This window comes from Apteryx mantelli, chromosome 2, assembly GCF_036417845.1.
Source record: "Apteryx mantelli isolate bAptMan1 chromosome 2, bAptMan1.hap1, whole genome shotgun sequence".
In the NCBI taxonomy this organism is placed as follows: Eukaryota; Metazoa; Chordata; class Aves; order Apterygiformes; family Apterygidae; genus Apteryx; species Apteryx mantelli.
The window spans coordinates 14,158,083-14,177,950 of NC_089979.1; the positions used below are offsets into that span (position 1 = coordinate 14,158,083).

General features: G+C 42.1%; 1 protein-coding gene across 1 annotated transcript in view; it reads left to right on the plus strand.

Moving 5' to 3' along the window:
- Nucleotides 1–19,868, plus strand: part of SNTB1 (syntrophin beta 1) — a 119,038-nt gene that overhangs the window by 62,899 nt on the left and 36,271 nt on the right. Inside the window, exon 3 of the mRNA XM_067290205.1 lies at nucleotides 13,809–14,016. Within this exon, the coding sequence (XP_067146306.1) occupies nucleotides 13,809–14,016 (208 nt within the window). The remainder of the gene's footprint in view (nucleotides 1–13,808; nucleotides 14,017–19,868) is intronic.

Below are 19,868 nucleotides of genomic sequence, written 5' to 3' on the forward strand. Positions count from 1 at the left end.
TGCACATGGCACTTCTGTGATGGAGCTAAGTTTCTGAAGTGTTCTACAAATGTGAACCTTCTTAGGTGCTACTAGGAAGTAATGTGTGGGAGGGTCGTATTGCTTATTATCATGGTTTTCATTTGGTGTTGCTGTCATTTCCTGTGGAAAGAATGACTTGTGACTTTTACTGTAGCCCAACACAATGTAATATACAGTCTGAGGTGGATTTTTCCATCCAAGCATGCAGTACTTCTCCCTCATGCTAGCTGCAGTGTAATAGTAGCATCCTGTGGATTCACGTCTTTACTGATTTATTGTTGTTCAACAGTTCTGAATACTGGAACTGATAGTTCCCATTGGAAATGGTATTACAATGCAGTGACCCTCCCCCACTGAAATGTATCCCAGGATGGTGATATGAGTCCACAGAAATAACTGGATCCTTGTTCACAGCAGAGCCCAAACCGTGTCCTTACATGCTTATGACACTCCTGTTTTATAACCCAGTGACCTGACACACATAGATCTTACTACTGATGGGGTTGCTTTGCCGGAGTGTTTGAGAGGAGCACCGCTGGCAGACTGCCCAAGCTTATGCTGGCCATAAAAGGGCTTCTTATCTATATCTGAATGAATTTTCAAAGATGGCTGAGACCAAGCATGGACATGGAAAGCATGAGTTTCACAGTGCGAGAGTTTTTCCAGCACAGATTACAGGCTGAGATCATGTCACAGCAGCATTAGGGGACCAGGTGGCACTGGTTTGACTTTGAGCATGAGAAAGTAACTATGCTAAAGGACCCTGAAGGAAATGCCTGCTTTTTGAAACTGAATCATCTCTAGTTCTTAGAAAACTTGCGTGAAATGTGGGTATAACAGGCAAGGAGGAAGTCACACCCCTGGTTTTCTTACTAGAGGTGGTAGCCCTGCATCGGATTTCTGCCTCTCCTTAAAGACTGGACTGAGTTAAGGTAGTCATAGGTCTGTGTCTATCCTCAAACAGTCCGGAGAACATGTTATTTCAGAGTGGGAGTGAAGTTGGGTGCTTTTAGAGCCAGCGCTTCTCAGATGTCTCCTCCATTTAACATGCCTGCATGTTCACTCTTAAGCAGATAGAGGATTGTTGCACAGGGAACTGTGGCACAAGTATAAATTTAAAAAGCTTTAAGACACCAAAGAGAAAATCCCGTGTAATACAAACCAATGCCAAGTCTGAGGGTGTAGGAAAATATTTTTTAATAGTACAAACACAGCAACAGGAGAAAAGATGCAGAGCATTTTAGTAGCATCTGTCTGTGTCAGGCTTGTCTGGACACAGGAGCCATTGTTATATTTTAGGCTGGAATAAACGAGGTTAAAGTAATTACCACTTACATGTGTTGTTTGCCTTCATTTTCATTGACAAGTGTCCTTCCGCGTGGCAGTGTTAAAGGTTAATGTCGGCCTCACAAGGGAGGGTTCCCCCCTCGGTGAAGGGACACGGGGGAAGGCTCACCGTGATTAATACAAACAAGCAGTAAATGTTATTGCGGCACAACAAGCTTTTCATCAGTTTCTGCTGATGATTTTAAGGAACAGGAAAAAGAAGAAGAAAATTGGTCCGTAAGGTGAAATTTGTTCTGTTTGTACTTTTCGAGTCTTGGGATCTGCTATAAAAGTACTGCTGTTCTCAGTATACGAGGCATGATATTCACTGTAGGAGGTGAGGCCATGCTGCACTGACTGAAGGTTTTTTCCTTCTTCTTTTGAATTCACCCTAAAATCCTGCTTGCAGGTCATTCAGCTAAACCCAGGAAGTTTGGGCATGATCCTGCCAACCTTTAGTGTGCACAGATCACTTTCCCGGTCGCAGGAGTTCAAAGCAGTGCGATCCTTAAGGGGAGCTTCAGCAGGGGCTCAGCCTTAGGGATTAAGGTATTCCTTGTCATACCCGTTGCAGGATTTGGCCCTTTGATAGGGAAAGATTGCTTTGATTTTTAAGCTAGGAAGACTGAGCTAAGGACAATTTCACAATACTGGCTGCAGCTACACGCAATGGCAGCAAGTCCAGGAAGTTTGTGGGGTCTAACAGAATTACACTGTAGATGCTTGGAATAGTAGACAAGGAAGTTTTCTTATGTATTTTCTGTTTAAGGGTTGAATTGAGAATAATAGTCAGAAGATAAAATTCAGCAAGTATGTTTTAAAAATAGTGCGGGAATTGGATTCCCCAAATTCCCTGGAATGCGTTCGTCCTGAGCACTGCGCCACTGAGCCGCCCCTAGGCACTCACCTTCCAGGATTACTGGGAGACATGAGGCACGTTGCGACCTGGTTACTTTGAAGGCAGCTACAGACTGTAGCTGGTTGATTGCTTTGATTAAAACAAGTTTTTTAAGCTTTTACATGAAACACTGATTCAGTGAAAAAAGTATTTGCAAGACTTATTGCAAAAATGTCACTTGACCCAAATGATTCCTTTTGCACACAGTCTTTCTGAAAACTTTTTGTACATTATTTAATAACGTATCAGTAGTGCACAATAGCATTTAGAGTCAGTGAGAACTTGCATTTTGCATTATAATTGGCATGATATGAGTGGGGAAGTTATATAAACATGAAAAAAAATCCCTGTGTGATTCTGAAATGAAATTTCAAAATCTTAAATGTAAAACAAATTCTAGTGAATTTGGATGTATTTACTCTTGTCACAATAGGGAATGAAAACAAATGTTGAAACTTCCTTTAAAATTAAAACTTAGTTTCAACCAGCTTTAATATGACATAGTAAAAACCAGTCTGCACCAAAAAACTTGAGTCATGAATGCAAGTTCCAAACACAAGAAGTCATCAGAAGTGTGTGAAGGTGAGATAAAAATACAAGCATCCTTAAGTGGAAGGCAGGGAGCTGTGGCACTGCTATAGAACAGAACAGTCCAAAAATGGACTTTCTGAATGTTTTTCTAATGCATTTTTAGCTGTGAAGCTAATTCATTGTTTTTATATATGATAGCTTGAATATGAACAGAAATTCCATGCCTTTTTAACAGAATCTACAACAGATGAGTGCATGTAGTTGGGGACCCGCCCTTCTTCCAGGACTCTCAATTTCACTATTGCTCTAAAGCACAACTATTTTTCTTTAGAAGGATTACAAGAAGGAATTAAAAGATGAAGGGTTTTTAGCTTCTGCAGCTCTTCAGGATCACACACATACAGTTTAAGGGCAGCCAAGTGGGGCAGGGAGGAAGCACGGAGACAAGTATTAGACAGTGCAGGACTGTCTGGACATCTTGTTGGTTAACATTCGAGTGGGCTCCACCCTGCCTGTTTCCTGCTTCATAACCGTGACCGTGCTTTGAAGTTGCCACACCAGTGCAGCCATCGCTATGCAAAACAAAGGCTGGATTCTCGTCGAAGAGCAATGTGATTTAGGTGTGCATCTTTGCAGCTCAGGCTTTTTTCCTGCTTATAAGGGAGCTGATGCACTGGCTCACATACCTTGTGTTGGACTCCTGGAGGGCAAGGTGGTGCCGTGACGAATGACCATGTTACAGTGTGCGAGTTATGGCTGCTCTTGTTCCCATTTGTCTTACTTTGCTTTGTGTCTCTCCTCCCTTAATTGAGAGGTGAACAGTTTGATAACGCTGTGCTCAGCGAGGGACAGCCAACAACGCACAGTTTGCTGGTTGCTAATAGAAGTACAAATGGAGTGAGGTGCTGTGCCCAGACCGAGCCCCTGATCCAGGATTAAAGAGGCGATGGAGCATTTGTGTTACAGCGCTGACACCGTTGCGGCTTGCCTGGAGCTGTTTCAGCCCTGGGTGGATAGCAGCAGTTCTGCTGTGCTTGCTGAGGAGGGAGAAAATTCCCCTTCTTCATGGATAGTACGTATTTAGCAGAATTGGATGCTGGTTTAGAAAACTTTGTTCCATGTTTGATTCTTTTTCTATTGCTATTACCATGTGATGTGGGTGAAGAAAAGAAAGAGCTGGGAAGTATAAATGCCTGGGGGAGAGAGCAATGGTAGAGATACAATAAAGGATGAATACATTACAATGACAGTGCCAGCATAAAAAATCCAAAAACCCCAAGGGATTTTGGTCTAGCGCCTCATGTTGGTACTGAGCTGCTCTCTGGCTCTAGACAAACTCTGTGAAATGGAGAAAATATATTTTCCTACTTCATGGTGTTGTTGTGAGTCACAACTTTAGATCCTTGGATGAAAGAGCTATAGCACTTAATTATCATTATTGGTACAGACATGTTTTGCTATTTGAATATCAATAAGTCCTTTGAAGAAGTCATTGAGCCTGCTAGAGTCAAGGTCCTGATTTATATCAAGATTTTTTGTTATTGTTTTTTTCCTGGTGGGCTGTGCTTATTATCTGTTTAGATTAATGTTAAACTACGGAAGAAATCAGCAATCCAACATTAAAGTAAAGCAACTTAAAAGGGTCCAATTCAAATGCAGAGAAGAACAAAAATGACAATAATCAGGGTGAAATTCTGGTCGACTATCCCTCCCATCCTTAAATCACCCTGTTGTGCTAGACTGTTGCAGGGTGCACAGTCTGTTATATAAGGATAATCTACTGCTGTGAAGCCCTTTACATCCTTGCCCACAATGGGTAGTGAATTTAATATCAGGGTGAACATGGATTTTTAATCTTACCTTCAACTATTTTACTTTTATGGATCCAAATCCTCCTTTCATGTAAAGTTGGATGTTTCTTATTGTGTTCTTATTTGTTTGTAATCCTGTAACCCCCAATCTGGCCTGAAAAACCTGCTATCTACTGTAAGGGAACAAGTAGGAGATAGTAGAAAGCTACCCACCTGTCTCTATTTTCAAGCTGAGAGAAGCTAGGTGATCTAGCTAAAAAGGCACTTACAGCATCCCATTCAATTCCTATAGGTGTCGTAAGTGTGGGACCTTGAGCTCCAGTCCTAGTCACGCTCTGGCCACTCCAGAGCCACCAAATGCAGAGCCATTTGGAGCGGTGTTTGGTGACACCGAAGAGCTAGGCTGTCCCGCAGGATCTCCTTTCTGGAAGGCCTGAGAAACTTGTGAACATGTCCTCTTTAAGAGCGGCATGGCTGGTGGGTCTCTCCTGGGTAGCTAGGGTCAATGCATTCAGGGCTAGGGACGTTAGACAAGAGGCATGTAAGATTGTATTTCTCCTCTTTTAACAGAATTTGGGGGCAAATTATTAACCAGTAACAGTTAATAATTGGTTCAGGCTGGGGTGTCTGACAGTCCTGTATTGCATCATCTGCTCTTCGGACAGGTCTGTGATTTCCAGTGCATTTTGCAGATTGTAATCATCTGTCTTGCAAAGGGGCGATTTTCCCACCCTGTAGGAGCTCAAACTCTGAAGCCTCTAGACAGAAAGACTAATTCTTTTATTCTGTTTTTCATTATTATGAACAGATATTTCCCATCATTTGTGAAACTCTGTACCAGCCAAATCGGTTGTAGTTTTTTGCTCTAGGTCTTATGAACTGGGATCTTAGCCTCAGTTTCTTCTCGGCCTTCTTGGAACTTTGAAACTTTGAATGTTCATCTACTTTTATTTACTCCAGTTTTGGGTTGAATTCTTGCAAAGTGTGTTCAATTTTATTTTGTTAAATCATTTTGCAAATAGCCTTCTAATGTCCTAAGGATCTGTAGTAGTCTCTGGGCTACTGCGTGAGATGTGAATTGCTGGGGGTATGTGTCAAGGAATTAGGGGTGGAGCAGAAAACACTGGAGTTGTCCTCCTGCATGCTTGAGACATCAGTGGAGAAGTGGATGGTCAGAACATGTCATGACTGACCTTCAGTCTGTGCAGATCGTGGTGAAACTGTAGGGTCTGGGATTAGACATGTTTTCTCTTGAAAAACACGCCATGTTCTTCCCTGTGTGTAATGACATGGGACTTTCTCCCCTCCCAGTCCTTCTCTGTTGGATGGATGAGCTCCTGGTATCATTCCCATCTCCAGCACTAATGGCATGGGAATGGGCAAAGAGCACTTGCCTGCATGAGTGAAAAAAAATGGGTGTTCTTGCATGTGTCTGCAGGCATGCAAATGTGTGAGTGTAAATAAAGCTCTGTGTGTGTGTGTGTATGTGTGAAAAAGACTGAATGTGGCTTGACAGACAGGAATAAAATGTGTCGTGGCAAGTGAGTGGCAAGTTAGGATGTGTGTGGTACAGAGATGTCAGTAACTGAGCCTGGCTTCACTTTCAGCTGGATTTTTGATGAACAGACTTTTTACCAAAGTTTTTCTTTTCTGTGAAAAACTTTGGATAACAAGCTATGAGGAATGGAAGTAAGAATAAAGTAACTGGGAATGGATCTGGAGAGGGGGAATAATAAGAAGCTGTCTTGAGATATGCATGGGGGAAGGGAGGAGAACAGACTAAGAAATGGTGATGGAGAAGTAAACTAACTAGCAAGGCAAAGTGATGAACCAAGAGAGTGAATACTGCAACCCACTTCATTGAGTGAGTGTTTTCATAAAACAGAGAAAATTAAAACACTGCTGAGATGAGGAAAGAAAGATGCTCAAAGAGATACATCACAGACCAAGAGAAAAAACAAAGCAGTATGACTACTGCAGGGAGGGACAGAGAAGGGAAAACAGTTGTGTTTTATGTTTGTCTGTACATACGGTGTATATAGCTAAGTGCTGACATCCAGGCTGCCCCTAAATACTGTTGGAGAGCAATTTTAACACCTAGGAGATCTGCCAACTACAGAGAGTTGAAATGCAAGGCTTCCAGTTTCCTGTGGTTCTCCTGCCTTGCTGCCCTCCCTGCCGTCCTTGTGTAAATGACACCGGCAAACTAGAGTCCGGGAATTTTAGTCTCTCAGCAAATCATTGCAGTCTTGTGGCGCTGCATAAATGCTGTATCATAATACATGACCTGTCACATCCATGAACATCCACGTGAACAAGAGATGATAAATGTGGGGAGGAGGTCCTGAAGCCTGGATTCATCTCTCCTAGCTTAGCTACTTATTCTGGACTCCTTCTGTGGTCAGTGAGGAGGAGGAGACATCCCCTGTGGTCAGTTTAGTGCTAGGGGGCTGCCTGGCATGCAGCGGCCATGTATATTCCTTCTGACCACACTGGGAGCCTACAGTGATAAACTGCCTAATTTAGGTCCCCCAGCTAAATGCCAGTAGGTAGCGAGACTGTGTTTTAGTGCTTACACTGTATGTGTAAACATAGCTATTTTTAATGCCCTATTGCCACTTAACAGCCCTCCTGCTTTCACACACATTTCTGCTGATGGAAAGTCCTCTTTTCCTATAGTAGGAATGAGAGAGAGTTACACTGAAGTAGTTATTTCCTCTCATCACTTACACGGAGCTTTTCCATTGATCTCTGAGTCTGTTAAATGAGAAGATGAATGTTGCTAACTCGGTGCTGCCAATAGTGAAAGTGCAGTGGGGTGACATATGCCCACAGTCGCAGGAGAGGTCAGCAGCATCTCTGAGACTCAGCCTCTGGGATGCTGAATCCCAGGTATTGCCCTCTCCATGGGGCTCAGAGGCCAATAACTTATCTATATGGAATTTGTGGTTTGTTGAACAGTCTGGCTTCTGTTTTGCTTCACTGGGCCGCTAATCAATGACCCCTTGGATTTCTTGATCACATAAAACAAAAAGGCATATAAAGCAATGCAATGTTCAGACACATGCTGCTCAGTTGAGGTGGACCTGCTGTTTGTCCCCTACAGCAAGACCTTCTCCCATGGCAGTTCATCAGCAAGCCGGAGCTGATCTTTCAGCAGCCCAAATCTTATGTCTCCTTTCCTTACTCATTTTCATCCACGCTCATGGATCTTGTGTCCTTCTTTTTCCTGGGTCCTATTATGCTGCTGCCTCCCAGCAACTGTGACACTGTTGTTCTTTCTCAGAAGACATTAATTCTTCTCTAAGTCCATGAAAGTTTATTTATATGCAGCAGCATGAGGTTGTCTACCCTCTTCCCTGGACTTTCCCAGTCTGAAGCAGTCCTTACCACTATATACTATCTACAGTCACTTGCTCTTTACTTAGCACAGATTGAGCACTAATTGCAGAAGCATTGTGCTTCGAAGTTGGCTGCGGCTTTCCTAATGGTGCAGCTTTTGTGGCTGAAACAATTTTTTTCCCCTAGCCCTAATGCATCCCTTTCGCTGACAGAGATTTGCTTCAGGGAGCTGTGGTCAGTGTTTTTACCACACCAATCACAACAGCTCCTAGTCTTAAAGAAGTTTTCGGCAGTGCCCGCTGTGTCTCTGAAATCATTCCTGGTTTTTTTTCCAAGTACTTGACCTCACTGCTCCTTGAAACAGCACTTTTGCCATTGTTTGGGTGCAGAATCCAGTTAGCCACAGTGAAAAGGGTTGGACTGTGTATTTCTGCAGCATCAAAATTCAGCACTATTACAACCAGAACATGAAAGAAAAGAATGAGAAGGAAGATAAAAGGCTTTTTGGGCAATGTGTGGAACAAGTTCTGCTTCTTAATGTCCGTAGACATTTAAAAAATATTAAATATATTGTTCTGGGTAGAGAAAGGTGGCTCGTGATGTGTTGTGCAGATTGGTCGGTATGAGCACACATTAATGTGAACAATTCCAGCGCAGAACCAAGTCCTTTCCTTACTTGCATGCTGTGCCACTCCACTGATATCCTTTTTATTAAGGCCCAGCTGGCAGCAAATAGAGATGAAATCATCTGTGACAGCTCGTTAGTGATATATGCACCCTCTGTTTGGACGTAAGTGTAGTCCAACTCCCAAGGAACAAGTAGCTACGTCATTGTAACTGCTGTAAGTTGAAAGTCAGCAAGTAATTTTTAATACAGCTGGTACCCTTGTGACAGCACAGGGAGCGAGAGACTTTCCCATAGAAAACTTCCACTTGATAACCAAATAGCGCTTGCTTTGTAAAATTGTTTTCACCTGCTTTGAGGTGCATCAAGTGAAGATACTTCCTCAGTGTGTGCTAGGAAACCAGCACAACCTATTCGTCTCTTTATGGAACATTTTCTTTGGAAGCTAAACCTGAATTTTCCATTTGTTAATTTTAACATACTTTATTCCTGGCTTATCCCCTGATGCTGCATGTAGAATTAAACAAGAACCTTAGCATTTTTATTATTATTATTTTATAAACAACTAGAACTATTTAAATATCACCTCCGAATGTATTACTCCAAATCCCCAGGGCCAAACTTGTACTGGAAAGCTTCCAATATTTCTACCCTCAGAAGTGGACAAACTTACTTCCCACTGTTTCATGTGCATTTCTCAAGACAACTGACGGAGGAAATGGTCTGAGAAGTTTGGCCCTTGAGCCCCTTTTAAGTTTGCAAAGTCAGTGTTAGGATTTGTGTTCCTGGCTACGCTGGTGCAAAATCAATATAGTGGGATGCTCTTGAATAACTCTGGCTCCAGCTTATCATTAACTTCAAGGGATTTACTCCACACTTTAATCAGTCACTGAATACATAATCTGACCCAGGAAAAGGCACAAAGTGTAAATCAGTGCCTAATTTGGTCCTAAGCCAAAGCTGGTGGGAGAAGTGCTTTCAAGAGATTTGATAAAAGGTATTTCTTAGATAATGAACCCTCCTACACAAGGAGGCCTTATCAAATGTGGAATGAATATGGTCTGTCAAACATTTGCTTTCAACTACTTGCGATCCTCTGTGAAATAAAGGGCCTGGATCCAGCTAGGCAGCGAGTTTTGGTCTCTTATTTGCAAGGTTACGGCATTGGGAGAATTCAGATTTTGCGTCAACCCCATGTTCTGCAAGTGGAAAACGGGAGGCTGGGAAATATTCCCTGGCTCAGTGGAACTCTTTGAGAAGGAGAGAGAAAATTACTCCTTTATTATAAGGTTTGCCAAATGATCTCTGAGAAAATGTGATATCATTCATATGCATTGCCAAGCTGGAGAGATGCTGCGCATCTTGGCAGCCATCTAGAGCTAACATATAATTCCTTTGGGTTGGTATGGGCTTTATCAGAAACAGTTCCATATGCAGTATTTACATAACTGTGGTGGAGTGTGAGAATAAACACAGCTGTGGCATTGCCCTAAATATTTCAGTTCAGTAGGGAATTAAGGGAACTTTATCACTGAACTGCAGATAAACATAATACAGTAAGCAGTGGTCAGTTTAGCCAGGGAACAAATCAAAGCTACAGTGGCGGAACTGCTGGAAACACTGAAGTACTTCAGTGCTGGAGTTTACTCAGGTCACTGGTATTTTTTTGCTTTTCAGAAAATATGGAAAGGCCATCAGTTGGCTGTTAAACTAAAAGCAGTATCCAAAAGGACTGGTGAATCAAAGCAACATACACTGAAAGGCAGAAGATGGAAGAGTTTGTAGGGATGTAGCGCTTTCAGCATCTGATTGCAGTAGGAGCCCATGGGTATCTGGGAAGTTTCCATCAGGATCTCTGTCTCAAATGACTGCAAAGATGGCAGTCCTAGATCTTTAGCAGAAACCTGTAAAGCTGGGTTCTTGTAGATAGTTTAATGCCCAGATCTCATAGAGGTCAATAGCAAAGCTTAGGTGGTTAAGGATTTAGGCTTGGGTTCTTACTGTATGAATAAAGAGGGTAACCTGCTTAGCAGCTTGCACAGGCCTGAGACTTGCAGACGTCTTTCTTAGGCTGGACCAGCGCTGTGGCTAGCAGGGCTCAGTTTCAGTGCTGCCAGTGCAGCAGTTACTCTTGTTTTGAATTCCCTTTTGAAAAATGTAGCATATAGTGCCCAACCTTCCTGTCATTCAGCTAAGGGAACGAGGTAGTCTCTCTGCAGTTGGTGGTGTATCACCATCAAACTTCGATGACTGACAACCAGTCCCCAGATAACTCCATTAGCAGCCGCTGACAGATGGTATTTTAAGAATATTTTTGCAAACAAGGCACTCTGTGTGTGTGCATATATATAGTAGAATATATACACTGATATCACAGTAGAATGCATATATGTTGGAATATGTTACATGGTGTCAAACTGAAACAGCACTCCATAGTTTTGAGTCACCTAAAAAAAAAAAAGTTACTGTCTAAGTTGTCTAAAGGCTCATTATTTTAGGGGCCAGAACTACTGCAGGCATACTGAAATAGCCATCACCAAGGGAAATACATACAGATGAGGGCCCAGCTAGCAAAATACTTTTTGGTATGTTTATCCGCTTGCTTTAAATAGAACTGAAGTGTTACTCCAGTGCTAATTCCAGCTTGTAGGGAAGCAAGTTGCCATTTGGAAGGACTGTCAGCCCCAGATAGTTTATTTTTAAACCAAAACTTGCTGCAAATCTGACTTAAAAAGAAATGACACGAGCTCGCTGCCGTTCCTTTGTAACTGAAAAAGAAGCAGTTTTTTTCTGTGTCTTTATAATACTTGTTCAGCGCTTTGTTTACAGCACGATATGCAGTGACTTTGGAGGTGGGAGCTCTTGTACAGAAATCACAAGCTCTGTATGGATCGTTGTTTCACCAAATCCATACTGTGCGTTAACCTTTTTGAAAAATGGCACAATACTGCCTGCTGTCCAGATAATTTTTCCCTTTAAAAGAAGTATTAAAATGGGTGACAGAGTGCAGAAAGTAGTGAGTGGTATTCCTGGCTTGTTCCCAGCCTCCTCTGGATTATGCACAAATCTCATCCCCTCTTTGGGTGCTTTTCCAGTGGTGAAATGGGGATGCTGTGACTGAACCCCCTTTGTAAAATGCTTTGAGATCTCATGACAAAAAGTGTTATTTAAGTAGGAAGTAACATTTCACTAATTACCACAAGGTACTTTTAAAATCCAAGTCCAGTTTGCTTTTATTGTTTTCTGGGTACAAGATCAAGTTCGTGTGGCACTGAGAGAGCAGGAGTTTCTGATCAATGGCAGAAAAAGGGTGTGGGAGCTATGTATGATCTTCATGCTCATCGGTCACAAATAGCTGAATCGTAACTGCTCCGGAGACAGCGTTTTCTTGCGGTTAAAAAAAGTAAGAATATGGTGAGGAAAGTGCATATCTACAAACATAATTTTCTTAATCATCAGATCTGCATAGTGTGACCAGGAATTGTTTCTTCAGTACCTAAAGCTGAATTCTCTGTACCTACTGGAATAGCTAAATACAGGACTTTATTTTCCGAAGGTGCTGAGTTCCAGTAGTGTTACTGAGGAAACATGAGCTATTGTGTTAGCTCAGCACTTTCTGAAAAATCAACCCACTTTTAAAACTATCTAAACAGTGATTTAGGACCCTGGACTGTTCAGTTGCTTAGTTTGGAAAATCCTGACCTTTTCTATTTTTAGAGCAGTGTCTACGTGTAGACAGCCCCTTCCCAAAACGGACAAACAAAAGACCAACAGTCCTGATTCTGTTAGCACTAGAGAACGGCGCAGATAGAGCTGGGTTCTCTTCTGGATTCTGCCTGTTTTAATCAATTAATTTAAAATTGTTAATTGTTAATTAAGCTCCAACTTGCAGGATTTTGTGATTATATAACAAATTTCGTATTGCAGTATTGTCCTGAACCTCAACACCAACAAATTCCACTGTGCTAATTACTTCTCTGTTAGAGAAAAGAGGCATTATGTGTCCCAGGGATCATGCAGTAATACACAAGTACATGGCTGGTCTCAAATCTCACGTTGAATTTGTGTGGGTAGTGTTGAGGGGAAGTCACAGGACATGTATAATGAAAAAGCACTGATGTGATACGGAGCTGAGTGATAGGCAATGACCAGGGCTTGGTTTTGCAGTCACTATGTAAAGATAAACCAGACTATTACTTATTGTGCTAGTTTATAAGTTCAAATGAAAGTGGCCCACAAAGCTATAGAAGAGCACACGGAGCCCCACTAACTAATAGTTCACTAAAAACAGAGCTGAAATAGCTGCAACTCTCTCTAAAAGGGTGTTGTTGTTGTTGTTGTTGTTGTTGTTGTTGTTGTTGTTGTTGTTGTTAGCAAAGGTGTTGGCACAATTCCCATAACCACTACATACAGGATTATTTTTCCTGAAAACTGTGTTCATCTGTGCCTTTGAAACCACAGTTGTGGAGTGAAAACCCACGGGATGGTCTAGTAAGCATGTTTTTTGGGGAAAACATCTATCTCCGCATGAATTAAGAAAACCATGAAAGATGCCTGCCAGCAGCAATCATGTGGTTGTGGTTGGCACATTCTTGCTGACACTGCTATCAGGATCTAAATGGAGCATTCAGGATATTTGTAACTCATGGAGAAGGCCAATTAAGTTGGGTTTCTGGTTCATATTTAGTGGTGTCACTGAACCCACAGTGGAGTCCCAAGAAAACTTCTCTATTTAGGATTAGGGCTTTTTCATTTAGCTCTGCATATATAAAATAAGTGCATTGAAAAACTCTGGTGGTGCCTTGATGTACAGCTGAAGAAGGCAGCTGCTTATCCCCAGCTTGTCCACAGTCACTGTTCCTTGGTGGTTGTTGTGTCAGAGTTCAAAGCCTGAGGAACTGCTGAGCGGGAAGAGATAGCCTCATGGAAAAACAGCGGTGTATCTTTTTAAGTAATAGATTAATTACTTTTGCCTTTCTATTTGGAATTCCTGTTGACATACTAGATGCGGGGTTGGATCGACATGGGCAAATCCCTTTTGTAAGGATCAGTACTTCATGGTAGCATCAGTACAGGCATAACCAGGTGGATCCCACTAAATTCAGCCACTGTAAAGGTAAGTTTTTAGTGGTAGGTCTTCATACTAGTATCATGCTTTTTAACTCTAACAGTAAGCTAGGTAACAAATTTAGCCACCTAACAGTATTTGAGTTTCTAGAGTGAACATAATGTTTTTCCCCCCCCATTTTTCTAGACTTATTGAAGTTCATTCACCTGATGCCAAGCACACCGTGATTCTAAGGAGTAAGGATTCGGCTACAGCCCAGGCCTGGTTCAGTGCCATCCACTCCAGTGTCAATGATCTCATCCCCAGGGTGATTGCAGAGGTCAGAGACCAGCTGGGTAAAACAGGGATTGCTGGAAGTCGAGAGATTAGGCATCTAGGCTGGCTTGCAGAAAAGGTAACTAAAACATTCTTGTTTTCATTTCTAAACTCTGTCTCTGTCTCTCTGTTCCTGAATTCAGCCTTGACTGAAAGTGTAGAGGCTTAATGAGATTCTGGTTTTTGATTTAGCTTTCATGATGACCTCTAATGTGCCAAGTATTACTTGTGCTATTTTTTTTTTTATACCTGAAAGATCCCCTGAGTCTTTGCTTCTGTATACGAATTAGCAAAGGCTTTCCTGGGAGATCGAAAGTCTCGTGATCTGTCAAGAGCGCACGTTTCTGAGTTGCAAAAACTGACTCCAGCTTCCTGCTCCTCATGGGTAACCGGTTGCTTGGCCTGCAGTCCACCACTCTGCTGCATCCGCCCGCAAGAGCTGGGCACAGGCTGGTGCGTGAGGCCATTCTCCCTGCTGTGTCGGGGGAGCGCGCTGCTTAAATGCAATGCTGCATTCGAGGGCATCCTCCTAGAAGGCAGATTCCCCGGCTGAGCATGTGGTTGCAGCTTTTCCCCCATCTTGCACAGTCTAAGTTTCAAAATACTTTGATGCCACAGTGGCCAGTGACAAATAGTTTGCAAACCAGTGGCCTGTGGGAAGTGAACCCAAGAATGCACAGTATCAGTATGAGATAATTTGGTTTCAGTACTTTCAGAATTTGTTTTCAGGCCTGTGCTAACTGATATGCGTGGATTGACTCCTGTAACAGCACTGATATTGTGCCTAGAAGTACCACCCACCCAAATATTGCCTGGGTGGCCATTCAGAGCACCTCTACCCCTTGAGCTGGGTCCCTTCAAGTCCAGGATAAAAGCCCACTGTGTGTACTCTATCCTCTCAACCTATGCGTCCAGCAAAGGTGCATAAGGCAGACTATGGTTGCCCTGCAAGGTATGTTGTACCTTTTAGCTCTGCCTGAGATTTTACAGATAGAAATATGGGAGCCCCAGACACAGCTCCCATACTTCCATCTAGCATTCGTTGAAAGGACACATCATTGCTTTTCAGTAAAGTGTGGGTCAGGTCCACACTCCTTCTAGTAAGGTGAAGGTTGCAAAACTTTTCAAATATATTTTATAAATGTTCCTGTTCCTCCATCCAAGCTTACAGAGTGGGGAAAATGGCAGAAACCTGTGGCTTAGTGCTGTAGAGAATGTAAAACTGGAGGGAACAATCTCAGCTACTGGTTAAAATTCCAACGCCTAAGTGCATTTTAGCAGTGTTAAACTGGACAGCAAGGGGGTCCTTAGTCTTGCTTTCCCTTTTGTATGCATTTCCATAAACTTTTGAAAAACTGAGTATAACTGGCATTTGCTGTTTCAAAAGTCTCTCCTCTGAAAGGGTTAATACTCTGTAGCAGATCATATATAAGCCTTATGCTTCATAAATTAACATCATTTTAAGAGGACACATGCATGCTTCTTTTTTATGAATTTCCTTTGTTTTCTTATGAAGTGTGTGATCAACAATGCTTTGTAGTGGGGTGAAAACAGAAATGTGAAATTGAGTCCAGTTCCTTAGCAGCACAGCCACCAATAGGACAGTTAAATAAGAAATGGAAGTGAATACTGTTAAAAAATTTGGGAAAGCTAGTGTGTGATACAGTGTTGATGGCACTGAATAGCCTTTTTTCTTTGATGGGCAAGCGTTTTCTCTAGTTATTGCTGAATTGATTCTTCTGAGTGAAAGTTTTTATAGAAATATACCTTGTTGTTTTAAAACTATGATAGTTTGCTATTTTCATAGTGTTGAAAGTAGTGTTTCTTCATCTGGAGAGGGATGTACCTTAACCTGCCCTCTTCATGGCAGTTACTAAGTAATCTCTAGTTTGCACACTTCTTCCCCCTCTTCTTTTTGCCTTATGGGCTGAGATCTTACTTCATGCTGTTCATTCTGGACCAACTCACGATTCTGTTGAATTTAGTGGTAAAATTTATGTTGCCTTTAATAGGGCCAAGCTGTGGTTCTGTGCACGTTCCAGGGTATTTAGAAAGGCTGTCATCAAGAATTAGCCCTGAGAGATTTGCAATGACATTGTAACTGAAAAGTCAACATGTTTTCCTCACTGAACTAACTGTCCAGAGCTCTGCAATAGTAGTGGAGTGAGGTCAAAAGTTCCCAGCTGCTTCTTATTTTGGAGACCTGGTTAAAAGCAAAGAAAATCACTACATATGGTAAAAAAACAAGTTAAATTGTTTTATTTTGTTGCTGGAAAGTGGGCTGTACATCCTAGATGTAAGAAAGCTAACCTGCAGGGTAAGAGAAGGAGATGCAGCCATGTACTGTGTGAGAGGAGGTGTTGGGGGCAGCCGGGCTAGGTGCTAGCCACCGTGCATTTCCTAGATGCTCCCCTTAACACAGCTCCTCCTGCAAAACCTGAGTTAGCCAGTGGGCAGAAATTCAGTTCTATGGTGGTTTTTGGAAGCACACCAGGAATACCCGGTTTCTTCTCCTGGAGGGAACTTCCTTACCACATCCACTGCTGGTTGATTTCTAATTTCCAGAGCTTAGAAAGCAAATCCATGGGGGAGTGGACCTTGTTATTAATAGCAACAGAATAAAACATGTGGCTTGTACTCCTCCCGATATTATTATTAGTATTTTCTCTATGATTTTTTGTGGCATATGTTGTCATTTTTCCATGGACTGCAGTGGGAAGAAATCTGAACTCCATTTTGAAAAGCATCTTAGATTGTAACTTTTAAGACAGCTTTTATTGCATCACATTGTGTTACTTATATAGCTTATCCTTATAGTGAATTCTCAGCAAAATGGAGTGACATTAACTGTGACAAATCCTTTTGGTTGTTTGGGAATGCAAAATGTAATCCCATAGAAATTTCACTGTAATTTTCTGTGATTACTCCTAGCTTTCATTAAAGTATTTCCTGGTTTGACTTTTTTTTATATGTCTCTGCTCCAAGCTTAGCTCTCAACTTCAACCTTTACATTCCTACAAAAATAGATTCATTAGCTGAGTCTCTCTCAGGTGGGTAACGTTAAAATAATTAGGAGGTTATCTAAGGTACTATGTAACTGCATGCTGGCAGAATTCTTCCATGTATGAAGTGCTTCTCCACGAAGACAGCCCTTAAATAGCGGTGTTGAGCCTGAAGCCTCCTCCATTGGGCAGGTCCACCTTGGGAGGCCCCTCCCTTTGCCCGTGGCGTGCACGAAGGGGTCGGCCTCCAGCAGGTCAAGCACCTGCAGCCATGAGCTCTGCTTGCCTTTAAGAAAGCAGAGCACTCACAGGGAAATTATTATAGGTAAGGAGGAAAACAGCCAGAAGCAATCATTAGAGATGCCAAATTCCCTGTTTTATTAAGACGCTAACCTTGTCCCAACCTTGACCCTCGTGAGGAGGGTTTTTGAGGCCGGCCAAAGAGTAGGGAGTTGTGTTAGTCCCCAGTGTCCTAACGCTTTTCTGTTACCAGCAGAAATGTTAAGTGCCAGTTTGCAAGGATGTGAGCATGCTCCCCATCTTAGATCTCTCTTTCACTTCAGCAAGACTGGTGGGATTAACGAGGGTGCGAAGCAGGAGGCAACAGCTCCACGTGGGCTTTAATCTTTCCTGAACTTTTTTTTTTTTAATGCTTCTTATAAAGACACTTCTGGTGACCTAATACAAAAAAGAAGTTAATAATGTAATCCTAACTGAGGAACTTTTCCATGTACATGTTAACTGTCCCTCTGCTCTCTAGGAATCCTTTCTATCCTTTCAGAAATAGGTTTCCCATCTCCCTTTTCTCCCTCTTCTCTAGCTCTGCCCAGGCAGTGGGTTACAGGGGAGTTGCAATAGGCATTTCTGCTTTTCTCATCATGCTTACCCACATACTGCTGAGTTTTTTCACGAGGGGAAAATTTTGCTTTTGCGCTAGAGGGCTAAAACGTTTAGAAAACGGTGGTTTATTCTTATCACTCTGTATGTCCATTCCAACTGAACAAGGTATTATTGCAAAAAGTCATATCTATATTTTGGCTTCCTTCATGCAAACACAAAAAGGTGTTCTGGCAAAAGTGTTTTTGCGGAGGTAGTTTTCTTCCAGCTCAGCAGAGTGATTGGCCATACAAGCAAAGCATTACTTGCTCAAGGGGTAGCTGAATCTGTAGTGAGGCATCAACGCTGTAGCTAGGTCATTTAAGAAAAAAAAACAGAAACAAAAACCCTAGCTCTGTGTCTCTAACTGTGCTCGCTGTGCCAGTGAAACTTTGAATGTAGACTTGGCTAAATGCAAAAGCGCTTCTGCAGCCAGAGAACATTCTCCTTTCTGAATGTCAAATGTCTTAACAGACAATGGGTTTGTTAGAAATGGTCTCAAGGCTCCTTTGAGAAACTTAAAAATAGGAGTTGCTGCAAGTTGTCTTTTATAATGTTAATATTTGAAACTGCAGAAAAATTCTTCACTTGGCTTTTCTTGCTAGATCTTAACTCCAGCATTTTGCCCATGTTCACATAGCTCTGTATGCTTGGGGCAAATGTATTATTGCTCTCAAAAATCTCATGTGTAGATCAGAGTGGAGAAAATACCTGATACTGGAGGGCAAATAACCAAACTGGCATGGTGAATCGGAGTTCTTTTTCAGCTCGTGACACTATCTGTGAAATGAAAAGTGTGTTAATGTATTATAGGCTGTTCAGTCTCCTCTACCCTTAGATAACCATATCATTGTATTAGAAGTGAAGTGTGGGACGTGTCATAGAAGAGCGATCTTCTTCCGTATCAAGCTCTACATTGCAGTATTATGTTTATCTTCCTGCTCTCACTCTAATGCTGAAGAATGAGCAATAACAGTAAGATTGTGAGACATGCAAGCTGTCCAAACAAGATTTAGTCAAATGACATGAAAGTTTAGCTGAGTCTTTTTTTTCCAATCTAAAATGAAGACTTCTTTTTTTGCCATTTCCTTTGCAAGTAAGTTCATTGGTTTGCAAAACAAGTAGACGGCAACAGAGCTGCATTGTTATTCTGATAACAGATACCACGTACAGGTTTTCAAAGAAGAGAAGAGATGCATCAGTTTTAAAATTTTTATTATTGCTGAATTCCTAGAACAGACTTGTAACAGCAGGCTGAAAACATCTTTGTAGAAAACACCAACCCATCAGGTAGTTAAAACATTTGGTCTTTATTTCACATCATCAAATGAAATCTGGCTTTAACTGGGTCCCTGTGACTCAGTGCAGAAGCAGAGCAGTGGCAAGACGGCGTTTTACAAACCCGTTACGTGGCAGCCTGAAGGGCTCTGGGCTGGGGCTGCTTGCGGCTCTCCCGCTGCAGTGGTGATTAGTGCTCGTCTCACCCTGTAACGAGCCAGGGCACGGCATGACACTAACAGAGAGCACGTTCCGGTTTTTTGGGGTGGTGACAGTTTTCTGCGGGTTTAGATCCCCAAACCAGCTCACTGCAGGTTTTTGACAAATGCAAATTCCAGTGCAAGAGAAGCAGGGGGAGCATGTTGCAAAGGTGTAGGGATGGGGACTACCTATTTAGGCAGCATATAACTCCTTGATCGGGTTAGCTGACTCATCAGACTGCACAAACTGAACCGGTGGCATATTCAGGAATAAAATCCCTGTTGTACTAATTCTGATGTCTTTGTTCTGACCCTGGAAACTACCAGCGCATGTTTGAAACTTAAGTGAACTTTTGGTTGCACAATGTCTTAACCCCTACTGCAAATAAGTGTATAGTTTAACCAGATAAATGGCCTGCTAGGTGCATTAGCGTTTGCTATGAAAGCTATTATTCAAATACCTAATTTCTTTGCAAGGAAATTAGATTTGGCTAGCGTGGTCTTCACTGCAATTTCTAGTCTCTACAGCTTTCTTTTTCTTCTTTCAGTCTCTGTTTTAATAATCATCTGTGTAT